At 40.5% G+C, this 17,681-nt stretch overlaps 1 protein-coding gene across 3 annotated transcripts in view; it reads right to left on the reverse strand.

Annotated features, from left to right (window-relative positions):
* Window positions 1-622: 622 nt before the first annotated feature.
* RRM2B (ribonucleotide reductase regulatory TP53 inducible subunit M2B) overlaps window positions 623-17,681 on the reverse strand; it is a 48,696-nt gene continuing 31,637 nt past the window's right edge. For 2 of the 3 annotated variants that reach the window (XM_064267983.1, XM_064267984.1), the window contains exon 9: window positions 623-17,285. In XM_064267983.1, coding sequence (XP_064124053.1) covers window positions 17,133-17,285 — 153 coding nt within the window. In that variant the 3' untranslated portion in view covers window positions 623-17,132. The remainder of the gene's footprint in view (window positions 17,286-17,681) is intronic. The other variant, XM_064267982.1, reaches the window with a different exon arrangement.

Here is a 17,681-nt window from a genome sequence, read left to right on the forward strand (position 1 = left end):
CACCTTTAAGTCAAACAATAGCCTAGTAAGTAGCTTAGTGGAGATCGTTTTGCCTTAGGCATTGGGCTCTTTTGAATAATTATCTGTGTACAGTCAGCTTGGAGAAACAGGAACTCCAGGATCTGGCTGGAAGCTGTGTTTTAGGGTAAATTGTTATTATATAAACACTGTTCTGGCCCCTGTTTCCATAACAATGCAGATAAGATGTGGAATAAGTGTCTCTGGAGATTTTCTCATCTTCAGAACATTTAGACTATGAGAAGCTGGACTATATGAAGATGAACATGGCATCAGAATCGGAAGAAGACTCATTAACGGCCTGCCATATGCAGCAATCTTGCCTGCTGAAAGCAAAGAGGACTTGAAACACTGAGGAAGAACAAAGACTACAGCCTTCAGTATGGATTACACTTCAACATAAAAAAACCCAAAATCCTCACAACTACACCAATAAGCAACATCATGATAAACACAGAAAATACTGAAGTTGTGAAGGATTTCATTTTACATGGATCCACAATCAATGCCCATGCAAGCAGGAGCCAAAATGCATTTGGCAAGTCTGCTGCAAAAGACCTCTTTAAAGTGTTAAAAAAAAAAAAAAACAACGATGTCACTTTGAGGACTAAGGGGCCCCTGACCCAAGCCATGATATTTTCAACTGCCTCATATGCATGCAAAAGCTGGACGATGAATAAGGAAGACCAAAAAAGAATCAATGCCTTTGAATTATAGTGTTGGTGAAGAATATTGAATATACCATGGATTGCCAGAAGAACAAACAAATCTGTCTTCGAAGAAGTACAGCCAGAATGCTCCTTAGAAGCAAGGATGGCAAAACTTTGTCTCGCTTACTTTGAACACGTAATTAGGAGGGATTGGTCTCTGGAGGAGGACATCATTCCTGGTAAAGCAGAGGGTCAGCGAAAAAAAGGAAAATCTCCAGTGAAATGGATTGACAGAGTGGCTGCAACAATAGCCTGGAACATAGCATCAATTGTGACGCTGGCACAGGACCAGGCAGTGTTTCGTTCTGTTGTGCATGGGGTCTCTATGAGTCAGAACTGACTCAACAGCACCTAACAACAATAGTGGAAATGTTACCCCAATTTACAAATCATATATTAAATAAACTTCAATTTCTATTATTGGCTTAATATGACATTTATTTTAACATTATGTATCGCACACACATGTTGTACTTCTTACAGATTTATTCGTTCTTCTGGGATATACATATATATATACATACACACATATATATACAATTTATATGTATATTATTTGTGTGTTTGTGTGCGTATATATATATATATACACACACACACACACACACATAGCATATGTTTATAATACAAAAAAAATTGGACCCAACTAGCCCTTCTACTACTCCATACTGCTGTGTCAGGCACCAGTTAATCACAAAGTTGACTGAGTGGGAATGGCCCTCTCCTCTTTGTGTTACCCTCTGTGTGGTTTGTATCCCAACTTGGACAAGGTTTTGTGAAACCACTCTTTCAAGCTCTGCCTTCAACCCTTGTTCTACCTGGGAAGGTTTATGTAATGACCTCCATGCTATATTCAGAATCTCTGTCCTATCCCACCCCTTGGGTGAAACCCATCAGGTCTGTCTTCTTTTTCCCCTAGGGTTGATTCTCTCCAAGGAGAGTCTCCTGACCCATGCAAAATAAACTTCAGTTGAGCCACTACACCAGTTTTCTAGTATACCCAACTGTGCCTGAAGCCCAGTTGCCTGGCCTTAGCCCAGATTGAGCTCCCCACTGCAAATGATAATCAGCCTGACTTCTCCCTGGTGTAAGAAGGGGCCCTAAGGACATAGGGGCAGCAATTCTGGACCATCAAGCTTTCAATCCAGTTGAGGGAACACTAGGATGAGATCTACTGGACTGAGGGTTCTTCTTATAGCAGTGATGTATTGCGGCACTAAGGCTACTTGACTTTGCTACTTGTAGAACTAGATGGGAATTATTCATTATCAGGGCTTGTTTTTTGTTACTTAGTCTTGAAAACAAATGTTCATGATAACAGTAACAAGCCTTGTTAAATCTGTACAAATAATTAAGACAAACTGAATTTCACTTATGCCTAATGCTGTAGACAGAGTCAAGCTCTCTTATTTGTTAAGGAAACATAAAAAAATATTTCCCAGGAGACTGAAACTCTAGATACTAGGAACACTTAAAAAGTTACGCTAAAAATTTGAACAACTGGTTTGCAATATGGAAATGAAAATATATAAATGATGAAATTGTTAAAGGTGATGTAGCAAAGTCAATAGCTTCGCCTTAGAGAAACTATTGACATTAAGGCCTTTCTGAGCTAATGAAAGGTTCTAAGTAGTTGGATTTTAATGCTAAAAAGAAGATTTGAGATAATAGCTTCAATTATTTTTAGTCTATTTTGGAAACTCTGGTGGTGTAGTGGTTAAATGCTACGGCTGCTAACCAAAGGATCGGCAGTTCAAATCCGCCAGGCGCTCCTTGGAAACTCTATGGAACAGTTCTACTCTGCCCTATAGGGTCGCTATGAGTCGTAGTCGACTCAACGGCACTGAGTTTAGTGAGTTAGTCTCTTTTAAGTGTTTACATATTTATACAACACAAGAAGTCTAACATGTTCACCAAATCCACCACTGATTGCAATACCATTGTTATTTCCAGTTTCACAGATAATGAACTTGAAGCACAAAGAAGTTAAGCAATGGATCAAAGTCATCCAGCTGGTAAGCAATAGAGCCAGGATTTTAACTCAAGCAGTTGGGTTCTAAAGCCTGTGCTCTTTTGTACCTCACAGTAGCAGCCGCCACATATAGATATACTTTCTATGGATCATGACAGATTTAGGTTTTATGGGATGTAACATTAGAGTTTGAATCAACTACACAGCGACTGGTAGGCTGGTAGGCAGCTTCCAGGAAACCTGCTCCCCTGAACTGATTGTGAAAATACCCCATTTTGTCCTGCCCATAGATATCGCCCTCCTCAGACAGAGATGGATAGGAATTCAGGTATCCAGGGCCAAAGGAATTCATGTGATCCTTTCTGGTACAACAGGCAAGAGCTAATATGTCACTGTCCATCCCAGCTCCTCTCAGAATGGGCCAGAGGGTAAGCGCCAACTTTCTGCCATTTCAGACCTTCCCCTCCCCCCTCCCACTCTCATGAATAAGCAAATACCAGGGTCACAGGTGACTCTGTGATTAGTCCAGACCTCTAGATACCTCACACGGATGTGTGGTTTTGTCAGTTGTTTTGTAACTGCTCCACATCTGTTTATGAAAGGAGATTCTTCCTCTTTCAGTTGTGCTCCAAAGTACAGGGCTTCCCTGTGCAACTGTCACTAGACTTTCATCTCTATACCACCAGCCACAGTTGAAATTCCCCAAGCGCTCCTGCAGGGAGTTTGCAGTTCTAAAAGGCCAGTGCTGATCATGAATTTCTTCGAAGTGTCGGGGTGCCCAGCTAATGCCAAGCAGCCAAAGGTCAAATGGAAACAGAATCCCTTAAAATCTACCTCCTAGTCTCACAATGAAGGTGCAGCCTCTGAGCTGAGAAACTAACGGCTCAAGGGCTCCACCATGAGGAAGTCAAGAAAAGGGACCTTTGGCTAAACATTTTCATCATCTGGAGCACCTGCCGCTCACAAGAAGTCAAAGGCAGGAGACAGTGAACAGGCGGCCAAAGGGGCAGCCAGGACACAGTTCTGGCCTGTTTGGCTCAGAAGGGGTCTTGGCACGGTGCCTCCCCCAGATCCTCTTTGGCTTCACCCAGCCCCAGGTAAGGCAGATGCCCACAGCAGCCTCCTTTGGCTTCTTCGAGGGTCCTTGCAGATCAAGTGAGGGCTGCTGCTGTCTCTGAGCGCTACCTTGGTAGCAGCTGGCAAGATGCTGAAGCTATTCTTCCCTTTTGGAGGATTAGATGGAATTAAAAAATTAGCTTTCCTAAATTCTCCCTTTAGCCCTGCCCACCAAACCCCCCACTGACTGCAACAAGAGCTGCCTGCCAGCTGCTAGCAGGATGCAACAGTGTAGGGATCTCACCTGCACTGGCTTCTCTTCTAGAGTCTGAGCCACACCTGCAGCTGCTGGCTCTCACCACCCCCACCCTGGCCATGCAGCCCTTTGAGGTGCATGGGGACCCACTGCCCTTGGGTCTGGGACTCTACCCATCAGAGCTGCAGTGATGTCTTGATTGGGGGATTCTTGGGAAAGTGTGAGCTTTGGTATCAAGCAGAACTGGGTGTTAGAATTCTGGCTCTACCTGTGTCAGTTTAGGCCAGGAGTATGACCTTTCAGAGAAACATCTAGAAAACAGGGAAATAATATTTTATTTACTTGCTTATTATATGTCTACTGAAAAATTGACGCATTCCAATTGTGGTGTTGGCAAAGAATATCGAATATACCATGGACTGCCAGAAGAACAAACAAGTCAGTCTTGAAGGACATATAACCAGAATGCTCCTTATAAGCAAGGATGGCGAGGCTTGAGCACATCATCAGGAAAGACCAACTGCTAGAAAAGAATACCATGTTTGGTAGAGGGTCAGCAAAAAAGAGGGAAAGCTCGGTGAGATGGATTAACACAATAGCTCCAACAATGGGCTCGAACATATCAATGGTTCTGAGGATGGAGCAGGATTAGGCAATATTTTTTTGTTGCACATAAGGTAGCTATGAGTTTGAACTGACTTAAAGGTAACTAACACCACCACCCTCTATGCCCTATGAGGGTATATGTCATGTCTGTCTTGTTCATAGTTTTATCTTCAGCACCTAGCACAGTGCCTGACACTTAGGAGGCACCCAATAAATATCTGTGGGGGGACCAAATAAAATCCAAATCCACTGCCATGACTCATAGTGACCCTATAAGACAGAGCAGAACTGCCCCATACAGTTTTCAAGGCTGTAAATCTTTACAGAAGTAGACTAGTGTACCTTTCGAAGTACGGCTGGTGGGTTCAAACTGCTGACCTTTTGGTTAGCAGCCAAGCGCTTTAGACACTGTGCTACCAGGGTTCCATTTGTGGAGAAAAGAAGAGAAAAATAACTTCCCAATAGTACTGTTATAAGCATTAAATGGGATAATATATATAAAACATGTGGGACATATGTGCTCAGTAAATGATGGTTTCTAGCTACCGGCTTATTCTGATTGCATGACAGCATGATTCAACTAATTATGAGTGTCATCTCATTCATTCATTCGTTTAGGAAATACTTGTTGAGCATCTACTACATGCCACTCATGACAACACAAATGTAAAGAGCATGGTCCCAATCTTAAAGTGGCTCAGTTACAATTTCGATACAGAAAGATGTATGCCCCAATGGTGGCAAGTATAGAGAGCTATGAGTACACAGAGAAAGGGACCCTTTCAAAAGATGAGTAAGGGCTAGCTAGTAAAGAAGGCAGGAGCCAGGGAAAAAATCTGAAAGGGAAAAAAACTTTGTGTTAAACTTTTATAACCCATTGACAAAGCTGAGTCCCTGGCAATGAGTAGATGATTAATTTTTGCCACATTCAGGAAGATATGCTTGGAATAGATTTTTATTCAGAGATATGAAGGCTGGTTGTATCTGATGCTGCCTTCAGCTGCTTAGACTCTGACCCTTTTAGAACTGTGTGAAGGACAGTCCAAGTCCTCTGAAATCGTAGGCTTTGAACTCGAAGATCTAAACCAGCAGAAGGCAGAAATTAGAGGCAGGTGCTGCCTTATGTTCTGGAATTTAAACCATCTGAGGCAAGCTTGTCTTTATTTGCCACCATTTTCTTATCCTGAGTCTAGGCAGAACTTCTTAGGAAACTCCAACCTGGACAGCTTTTAACATTTAAGTTTTGACATTTTATATATGGTCTAAGGTTTCCAAAATTTGTCATATGCAACACTGTCAGGATTTGTCTTTCTGAGTTCTACCTCATACTTTTATTTAAATTGGATCACTTTTTACTTAAAGAAACATTTCCAAAGAGTTTTATTTCCTGAATGTGATTAGGAAACTAGTGTCAGCTACCCATATAGTTCTGACATCCGAAAACACCAGTTACTGCCACTACAGGCAGGCCCCAGCAGACAGACCCTCTCCATTCCCTCCATGAAGCAATCCTCCCACACAATTCTCAGCAAACCTTGGGGCAGGATCTTGTGGAATACAGAGGAAGCTCTAAATTGGCACCTGCCTGTGGATTGTGTTATGGAGGGTATGGACATCAAGGGAATCACATCCTACCAAAAATCTGCTTGAATGCCACCAACAGTAAGAATGCCACACTCTGGGAAAGTGAGGTGTACTCAGTGAAAAGATGATGGGATTTAGAGCCTTGACAACTGGGTTGGAATCCTGCCTCTAACATTTTCTAGCTGTGTGGCCTTTAGCAAGCAACTTCTCTGAGCCTCTGTTCCCTTATCAATAATGTTACTATGATTACACAGCAATTCCTCAGAAAATTAATGAACTACTGAAATGATCGTAATTATGACTGCAACGTCTTTGTTAACTGTGAAGTAAAACCAAAAACCCATTGTCTTCAAATTGATTCCAACTCATAGTGACCCCATAGGACAGAGTAGAACTGCCCCCATAGGGTTTCCAAGGAGCAGCTGGTAGATTTGAACTGCCAACCTTTTAGTTAGCAGCTGAGCTCTTAACCACTGCATCACCACGGCTGTGAAGTATACACACATATTTATTATTTTACAGAGAAGTAATTTTTGAAGGAGCCCTGGTGGCACAACAGTTAAATGCTCAGCTACTAACCAAAAAATTGACACCCGAACCCATCTAGCAGCTCCATGGGAGAAAGACCTGGCAATCTGCTCCCGTAAAGATTACAGCCTGGGAAACTCCATGGGGTAGTTCTACTCTGTTACATGGGGATTGCTATGAGTCGAAATCAACTCGACAGCCCCTAACAACAACAATTTTCAACATACACTGAAGCACACATTTTTATCTCAGAACACAGCTTGGACACCATCATTAATGTTAAGGGAATATCAAAAACACAGTCCTGTTCTCAGGTAAACTGGAGAATGCTTCTTACTCCCTGGTTGTTCATGATGTCTAAACATCCTAACCTTGAAAAATAAACAGAGAGCAGAAGATGTGGTAGTGGGAGTTGGCGCAGGGTACAGAAAGCCCAAATGTACAATGAGAGTTATCCTGCCTAAACAAGTCACCAAGAAAGGTTACATAAAACACGAAACAGAAAGAACACCTGTTTTTCCATCTCAGAATGGTTCTTCACTGCCCCTCCCACCACACCTCGACTCAGCCAGTTTTAGTAAGTCAGCACCACTCCATACATCTATGCTTACCTCATCATTGTTCCCATAATGCTCCGTGTGTCCTCCCTTCCAAATCTTTGCACTGGTCCTCAGTGACCCCTTCTCCAAAATCAATCTGCTCCTTCATCCCTCTACCACCTCATGTTGTCTGAAAAGGGGCATTCCTCTGGGAACCCTTCTTCCCATGCAGCCCTCTCAAATGAAGCTTTTATTTTCACATAAACTGTTGGACCTCCAGCTACATAAAGGAAAGCAGGGTTGGGGGACCTCTTTGATCCCACCTCTTTGTTACCTTCATACCATCGGTCCTCCACTCTTGTAATAATCCTACTTTTTTGAGACTTAGAACTCAACTATACCTGTCCCTCCTAATCTTCACTTTGACCTCTGGTCAATACCTCTCATTCACCTGTGCTTTTGATCCTTTACCCCCATTAGGAGCCTTACTTTCTCACACTCTTGCTTTCATCTTTGCCAAAACGTTGAGTCTGTTCATAGCTGCTGCTGGAGACTAGTGGCTTTTTCTCTTCTGCCTTCCAAAACTCTTGTGTATGCTTCTCAATAGTAGAATCTAAACTGGAACCGTGCTGGCAAGGGGTCTGGAGAGGATAGTTTGCAGACTTCTAGAGAATCTAAACTGGAACCGTGCTGGCAAGGGGTCTGGAGAGGATAGTTTGCAGACTTCTAGAGAATCTAAACTGGAACCGTGCTGGCAAGGGGTCTGGAGAGGATAGTTTGCAGACTTCTAGAGAATCTAAACTGGAACCGTGCTGGCAAGGGGTCTGGAGAGGATAGTTTGCAGACTTCTAGACTGCAATATAGGGAAATGTTTAAAAGGCAGGCTTGGTACTGAGTATCAACAAAAATACTCATCACATTCAGCATTTTAGAAAATAGTGTCACCAAAAACAATGCTACTCTTATTTCAGTTGCCAGTACAGCACAACTGAAAGTCTACATTATAGCTGTCCCATTCATTGTAATTCTACTTGTGAGAGCAAGTATCAGACTACTTCATTAAATATTCCAGTAAAGTTGTGTACCACCACGAGTCTGTCAGTTTGTCATACTGTGGCAGCTTGCGTGTTGCTGTGATGCTGGAAGCTACGCTACCAGTATTTCAAACAGCAGCAGGGTCACCCATGATGGACAGATTTCAGTGAAGCTTCTGGACTAAGACAAACTAGGAAGAAGGACCTAGCAGTCTACATCTGAAGAAATCGATCAGTGAAAACCTTACGAATAGCAGCGGAACATTGTCTGATATAGTGCCAGAAGGTGAGCCCCGCAAGCAGGAAGGCACTCAAAACAGTACTGGGGAAGAGTTGCCTCCTCAAAGTGGAGTTGACCTTAATGATGCAGATGGAGTAAAACTTTCCAGACTTTGTCTCACATACTTTGGACATGTTATCACGAGGGACCAGTCCCTGAAGAAGGACATCATCCTTTGTAAGTTAAAGAGTCAGCGAAAAAGAGGAAGATCCTCAACTAGATGGATTGACACAGTGGTTGCAACAACGGGCTCAAAGACAGAAAACATGGTGAGGATGGTAAGGGACGGGGCAGTGTTTCGTTTTACTGTACACAGGGTCACTATGAGTCGGAACCGACTCCTTAGCACCTAACAATAATGAAGTTGTATACAAGCATTTACATATTGAAACGCATATATTTCTTAATATTACAATTAAGGAAATACACTCATCCTTTTGAAATTATATGCATAGGCAAGTTAAACGTAACTTATGAATATAACATATATCTATGAATTTCATTTCAGGATGACAAAATGGATATTACAGAGTATTTGTTAAGAAAGGAGGCACCAAGTCTTGAGCTGGGCAATAGCCTGGTTTGTTCTCAGATCCATTCCTTGCTTTTCCCCTACCTGGCTTTCTATCACAAGGAACTGCATCTCCCAGGCTCCCTTGCCACCTGAGTTCTAGGTAGCTTGGGGTCAATGGGGGTATATCAACAGATTACAGGGTAGCAATGGGCAAAAGCCAGAATGTTTCTGCTTGCCTCTCCCCCACAATTCCCTTTGGCCCCCTGGCAGCAGCAGCTGTGTCTTCCCTATGATTGTCATTCCTGCCAGATTGCCCCAACTTCTGGACTCTGCTAACATTACTTATTCCCATTGTCCATTCCCTAGGGCTGTTAATGGTTTCTTGTAACTAATTTCTGAGTTCTCTTTGGTGTCTCTTCTTCTCTACCACCTATGTTCATAGTTCCTTTTATTAAAATCCCTTATCTAGAGAAGTTTGTTTTCCTGAGTGGATAGTTACTAATCCAGCTCTGATGGGGTTGATAAACATGACTCTAGACAATGTTAGGAGCCTCTGTGTTAACTCTCAAAAAACCAGGTGTTTTAACACCTCATATAGTTTATAATTATATACTCATGTGTGTGATTCTTTGATTATATCCCATCAGACCAAAGCAGGGACAATCATTTTGCTCATGTAGTATAATGTCTGGACATAGTTGCCACTCAAATAAAATTTGTTAAATCAAGGAATAAACGAATTACATATTTTAGGGACTATAACTTGAAATACTTTGTAAATACTCCCTTTATCAAACCCTCCATTGAATTATACTAATTGAGTTGGGCCCCTGACTGATACACACACGAATGCCCTGATAGTTTTCGGTCACTTTATCTTTTTGCTTCTAGGAACGAATTTCTGTTTTAATTAGGATTCTTTTGGTTGCAAATCAAGGGACCTGACCTGAACTATCTTAAGCAAAAAGTGGGCACTTATTACCCTGATAATTAACTGGCACAAGTAGGGATACATTTGGGCCTCAGGAGAGTTTAGAACTAGGTCTTTTTCTCTCACTTTGTCATTAGAATAAAAGGTTCCTCTTCCTTTAGTTTCAATGAGAAAAACCCTTGGCAAGGACTCTGGCCCAGCCTGGATTACATGCCTCTCTGTGCCCAGATAGATGAAGTTACTAGTATTGGCAGCCTCATGAAAAACATATAATTGGAATGGGAGCAGCAGTTACCAGAAGTAAATGGCAAGTAAATGAAGGAAGGACAAACAGATATTCTCCTCAAATACTCTGATAGTAATAACTCCACAGAGCAGAAATGACCTTTGTGTCATGAATTCTACTGCCAAGTTCTTAGGTTCTAGATTTGGGGCTTCTATATTAATTTTTTCCTACTGACTATGAGAATGTCCCTCACGTGTTTACAATCCACAAAGAAACATCACGAGTACGTATTTATCTGTACATACAAATGGATAATAGCAGCGGCTCTGTGGGGGAAAGATGTGGTAGTCTGCTTCCATAAAGATTTATACTCTTGGAAACCCTTTGGGGTCACTATGTGTCAGAACTGACTCGATGGCAATGGGTTGATTAGGGCAGCCCCTGCACTTACTCAAAAAGAACATATACAACATGATGTAGTTATGATACAGTTTATTTCAACATATTAAACAAAAACAAAAAAGGATCTCTTTCTTTGGAGAAAGAAAACCCTGAATTCTATATATGCAAGGTTGGCTTGATTGACCACGCATATTTTAGCAAAAAATGTTAAGGTACACTACACCTGGTAAAGCTTTCTATGTACACACTAGATACTAAATAACTTGGCTAAATAATTAGACATTTGGAAAAATCAAAACATACTTGTTAAACATAGTCAAATGCATAAGAATATTATAGGCTTAATCAGAAAGTCTTTGAATTGTTATATTTTTATCTGTAGGAAAAAAATCATTCATCTCTCTTCCATTTCCACGTATATTTTCTTTATCAGAATTAAGCCAAGAATTTGGAGGATCAAATCCTTTCCTTCCTAAAACCTCAGAAATATCAGAATCTCCTTCTAACATGAAGCTGTCTAAAGAGAAGGAGACCATTTAAAGAGTGGGAAAAAGGAAGACATACAGGTTTCACTTCCGTTCCACTCATTCAGCTTCTGCTGTGGGCGGTTTCCTGAGTCAGTTACCAATTCACTCAACTTAGTTCAAAAACACTGCACACAGTGATAATTTGGCTTTCACAAAGCCCATCAGAAGTCTTCTTTATCATTAAAAATCAGTTAGTGGATGAAAATTAACTCAATACAGAACAAAAAGCTAAATGTAAGAACAAAAAACCATAAAACTCCTAAAAGAAAATACAGGGGTATCACTTTGGGACCTAGTTTTTAACTACGGATTCTTATATACGACACCAAAAGCACAAGACAAAGTAGATAAACTGGACTTCGACAACATCAGAAGCTTTTGTTTAACAAAGGACTTTAACAACAAATTGAAGAGGCAACCTACAGATTGGGAGAAAATTTTAGGGAACCATATATTGGATAAGGGTTTAATATCTAAAATATACAAAGAACTCCTACACTTAACAACAAAAAGACAAACAACCTAATCAAATAAAGGGCAAAGGATCTGAACAGACATTTTGCCAGAGAAGAAATACAAACAGCTAACAGGCACATGAAAAGATGCTCACCATCATCAGCATTAGGAAGATGCAAATCAAAACCACAATGATATACCACTTCACCCCCACTATGATAAAATAACAAGTGTTAACAACAATGTAGAGAAATTAGAACACTTACCCATTAGTGTTCTGGAAAACAGTTTGGCAGTTCTTCAAAAAGTTAAGCACAGAACTAGTAAAAAAAACAAACCCTGCCGTCAAGTCGATTCCAACTCACAGTTACACCATAGGACAGAACAGAACTGCCCCACAGGGTTTCCAAGGACAGGCTAGTGGATTTGAACTGCCAACCTTTATGGTTAGCAGCTAAGCTCTTAACCGCTGTACCACCAAGGCTCCTAGAACTACCATAATATGACCCAGTAATTCTACTCCTTGAAAGGAGCCACACAAACAGGCATGTGCACAGCAACGTTCATTGTAATACTATTCACAATTACCAAAAGGTGGAAATAACCTAAATGTTCATGAACAGATGAATGGTTTTGAAAATGTAGTATATACATACAACGGAATATTATTCAGCCACAAGAGGAGTGAAGTCCTGATACATGTTACAACATGCTGAGTGAAGTAAGTCAATCACGAAAGGGCAAATGTATGATTTCACTCATATGAAATAGCTAGAACAGGCAAATGTATAGACATCAAAGTTAATGAGTGGTTTCCAGGGGCACAAGGGAGGGGGAAAGGATTCATTGTTTAGGAAGCATTGAGTTTTTGTTTATGGTGATGGAAATTTGGCAATGCACATTGGTGATGGTTGCACAACATGATTAGTATATTGATGTCATTAAATTGTACATGTGAAAAATGTTAATTGGCAAAAGTTGTGTTATATATACTTTCACACAAAAAAATCAGTTAATGACATTTAACCCTTATTTTAATATATACAACTGAAATTTTGGAATTGCATGACAGCAATGCTAGCTAGCATATTTAAGTGCAAGATATAAAATTCCAGTTAAATAATTTTCTTTAAATATGAAATTGATACATTTTTCTCAATAATCATTTTTTCATGAACAAACGAAAAATAAAATGTCAGAAGCAGTAGAAACATTTGCATGTTCCAAAATGAAACTTCTATAATAATTTCATGTATCAAGACATAATTGGGGTAAGCTTATATTTTAAGAATAACTGTAATTATTATATATATCTGAACAGCAAAACCCAGTCCTGTCTGAAAGCCCTAGACCAAATTGCCTTCCCAAGTTCCTCCAGGCCATGACTTTATGTCTACAATGAAACATTTTAAATAAACACATCATAGAACTACACTTCTATCCCCAAATAATGAACTTAACTTTAACTACCATAACAATGATTTAAATATGTGTGCTGTAAAAAGAAAAACACAGATATAAACATACTCTCAATTTTTTTCTTAACCTGCAAGAGGATTAAAAACAGATTCTACAACCTGTTGATAACACTGAACATAATAAATAAACATAAGCAACTTGGAGACTTGAAAAAGAGTATAGAATATCAAATGTAGTAAGTCAGTGTATTAAAAATCCAGTATTTCACTGTGAAGACATCTTCACCTGAATATGGTATTTTTACGCAAATAATGCACATCTTCTGTGTTTACCTCCTGCAAGGTATTTTCATCTGTAAATAACAGATGCTCTCTAAAAATCATAAGGCTGTTGTGTGGATCAAATGAGATGATGTAAAAATACTTGGCGAACTTCAAAGCACTGTACAAATAAATGGTATTATCATAGACCAAAATACCTCAAGTTTATATTCTAACAAAGTTACAGCCTGTTCCTTTTCCATTCACTTGAGAACTCCTCCAATTTTAATCAATTAGAGACAGATATGAACTGGAGCAAAACTTTATACAAAAAGAAAATCTCTAAATTTTAGCTTCCAGAATTTTTATACCATTTGCACTGAGTGGGAAGCTACACTGATTGAGGGGGCTCAAACTACCTCTTGACACTTCCTAAAGATAAAGGGGGGCAGACTTCTCAAGATCTTGGTTCCTGGCCTTTCCTCATTCTCCTATGGAAACACTTCCATCTTCCTCACCATACGCTACTGTAGCACACCTAGTTTCATTAAAAGAACTGTATGTTGTAACAGTATAAAAGAGTTTTAAGCATACAAAGAAGCCACTGAAGTCAATCACAGGTAAGTTACTACCGAGTAACACCCAGTGCCGTTGAGTCGATTCTGATTCACAGCAACCCTATAGGACAGAGTAGAACTGCCCCGTAGAGTTTCCAAGGAGTGCCTGGCAGATTCAAACTGCCGACCCTTTGGTTAGTAACTGTAGCACTTAACCACTACGCAACCTAGCTTGAAACAAATTTGAAATGGTTCAATAATCCCTATCAGCTTCTTCCTTTCTTAGACCACAAACCGTTCCTCTACATGTAAATGGTTCTAAAAAACCCATTTAAAAAAATGGTTCTACAGGGGGAAAAAAAACCCAAAAACCTCATTGCCATTGAGTCAATTTCAACTCATATTGACCCTATACGACAGAGTAGAGCTACTCCCATAGGGTTTCTAAGGCTGTAAATCTTTAGAGAAGCAGACTGCCACATTTTTCTCCTTCAGCACAGCTGGTGGGTTGAACTGCCAACCTTTCAGTTAGCAGCCAAGTGCTTTAATCACTGTACCACCAGAGCTCCTGTAAATGGTTCTAGGCCACAGGCCAGCTTTTTCCAAATTGTGTCCTGAGATGTCAACAGGTGAAAACAGACCGGTGTTAAATAAGTTTGGAAAATGCAGGGTGAAAATAGTTTATGTATTCAGCCCTCGGTTTCAGCTCTGCCTTCCAGGCATACTGTGATGGTAATTCTGCTTCCTCGGCTTTGGGTGGCCCCACTGTTCTAGTTCATCTGAGTGGCAACCTCCCACTCTCGATCTTGGCAGGCCCCGTTCTTCTGCCACTTGGGTATGGCAGTCCCACCCCCTCAGCTTTGGACGGTGGCCCCATTCCCCTGGCACACCTTAACGGCAGCCCTACACTCTGTAACCGAGTTGGCAAAGATCTCTTTGAAACTCAGGAAGCTGGGCCCCACCCTTTAAGATCCAGGAGACCTCGGCCCCACCCTTTGAAGCCATAAAGGACCTGCTTCCCGTGATCCTTCCAACAGTTTTGCTGATCTCTGGGTTGCTACAGGGATGTTCCTTTTCTTTTCTTGGACAACAAGAGATGTAACTCCTTTGGCCTGTTTCCCGCCTGTTAGAATTCCAAGAGGCAGACGGTGTTCTCTCCTTTCATTCTTTCTCTGTCCCCTTCAGTCTAAGCTGATGGGTTTTCTGCTGTAGTAGCTGGTTAGATCCATCAGTCACAGGCTTAGTATCTTTAATAAAAGGTTGTATAGCCACATCCTTGGTGAACATTCTAAGACACGTGTCCTTAGTTTGTACAACAGAATTTTCCAAATCTGTTTTAAGTTTTGTTCATCTTGCACAGTTCATTTTTTAAGTCTATCTCTTTCTTGCATTTTATTATAAGCAACAAGGAGAAATCACGCAGCCCCTTTAATGTCTTGCTTAGAAATCTCCTCAGCTAAAAATCCAAGTTTGTCACTTACAAGTTTTACCCTCCACCAAACACCTGAACATAATTCAGACACGTTCTTTGCCAGGGCGTAAAAAGCATCACCCTTCTTCCATGGTCCAATAACATGTTCATGATTTTCTTTTAAAGCCTCACAAGATGCACGTACAGCATCCACATTTCTAGCAACATTCTGTTGCTGGTGCCATATGTATTCCCTAAGACAACAGAGACTTTCTTTATGGCTCTTCTCACTCCTTCTGAGCCCTCACCAGAATTGCCTTTGATGTCCATGATTCTACCAGCAGTCCCTTCAAGGAAGTCTAGGCTTTTACTGTTAGGCACCTTAAAACTCTTCCATCCTCCACCCACTACCCAATTCCAAAACCACTTCCATATTTTAGCTATCTGTTAGAGCAGCACCCCACTATTTCAGTACCAAATTCTGTCTTAGTTATCTAGTGCTGCTATAACAGAAATACCACAAGTGGATGGTTTTAACAAACAAATTTATTCTTTCACAGTTTAGGAGGCTAAAAGTCCGAATCCAGGGTGCCAGGTCTAAGGGAAGGATTTTTCTCTCTGTCGGCTCTGGGGAAAGGTCTTTGTCTCTTTTCAACATCTGTGGGACCAGTGTTCCTTGGAGATCTCCACATGTCTTGGCATCAGTCTTCTCCTGGGTCTAGGAGTTTCTCATCACAGGGATCCCAAGTCCAAAGGACGTGCTCTGCTTCCAGCTCTTCTTTCTTGGTGGTAGTGGGGACCCTCTCCTCCCTCTCTACTTGCTTCTCTCTCCTTTTATCTCTTGTAAGATAAAAAGTGTGACTCCAGCAAGAATGTGACTTAAGGGTATGACTGAAGTCACACCCTCTTGTAAGGCTGTGATTCAAGATATACCCCTATACTAAGCCTGCCTTATTAACATATAGAGGGTAGGATTTACAGAACTTAATTTCATCAGATCACAAAATGGAGGTCAACCACACAATACTGGGAATCATGGCCTAGCCAAGTTGACACATATTTTGGGGGGACACATTCAATCTATGACAGTTACGTTTTTAGTTTCCAAGGGAGCAGAATCATTCTGCTTGCCAGGTCAACTACCATGATAACCTCCTGGATTCTACTCCATAAGCGTTGTTCCCAAAGCAACTGAGAACTAAATTCCCTTTATTACATACTGAGGAATTCAAAAAAGTTATTCTCATGTAAATGAGAATTATCATCTTCCTAAGGAAATCCCTGTGTTCTTCCCCAAAACATTAAAAACACAAAGATCTAATTCTAGATATCACAATTACTTTAAGGAGGTAGGAACATTTTATTGTACCACCACTGCAATTAACACTATTTATAACAATAAAATAATAATAATTAGTAGTAGAAGTGGTAGTAACAGTAATAACAGGCTATGCATTTATTTTACACCTTAATCCTCATATCCACTCTATGAAATAGGACCTATTATTATACCCATTTTAAAGATAAGTACACAGAGGTTTTGAGAGATTAACGTATTTGCCATGGGTCTTACAAAGCAGTAAGTGCAGAACCTCAAACTCACATCTGACCCTCACCCCATGCTCTTAACCACTACACAATGCCCTCTTATATTTTAGTGATAAAACAAAAGCATTTAGGTTATATACTGGTTGTTAAACAGAAAAATTAGAGTGTATTTATATAAATCCAACTTGATTGAAATTTGGTTTTGGATTTCCTTTTGACCAAACCCCTATTCCTTTAAAGGAGATAGGTTAGGTAGAAAAAAAAATATACAAATGACAGGTTTAGATAAGGCAGTGTTTTAAAAATCTGCATCCAAGGTGAAGACGTTATCTGTGGTTTCTGCCATAACCGCAAAACGCTGATACTCTGAAACTCGTTTTTCAAAGAAATTTGTTTTCCCTTCTAAAGAAATGTTTTCCATAAAATCAAAGGGATTTTCTGCCTGGAAAACCTGAAAAGAAAAAGAAATGTTATTACACATTGTGAAGAACCCAAATTATATCCCACAAAAAGGGAGGTGATCTTGAGGTACTGCCCAGAAGACCGGTCGATTTAGCACTCAAGACTGAGACTCTAGGATGACTGAGATCACATGCTAACTTTCCAAAGAAACCATACTAGCATATCAAGCAGTCTAAAAAGTAGGGGAGGAAAAAAAAGAGTATGGATTACAACAGATTATTGTGTGATTCGCTTGCTTTGGACATGTTATCAGGAAGGATCAATTGCTGGAGCAGGACATCATGTTTGGTGAAGTGGATGGCCAGTGAGGGCAAAGAAGACCCTTGAGGAGATGGGTTGGCATAATAGCTGCAGTGATGGACTTGAACATGCCAGCAATCATGAG

The sequence above is a fragment of the Loxodonta africana genome, chromosome 14 (assembly GCF_030014295.1).
Source record: "Loxodonta africana isolate mLoxAfr1 chromosome 14, mLoxAfr1.hap2, whole genome shotgun sequence".
Taxonomy (NCBI): Eukaryota; Metazoa; Chordata; class Mammalia; order Proboscidea; family Elephantidae; genus Loxodonta; species Loxodonta africana.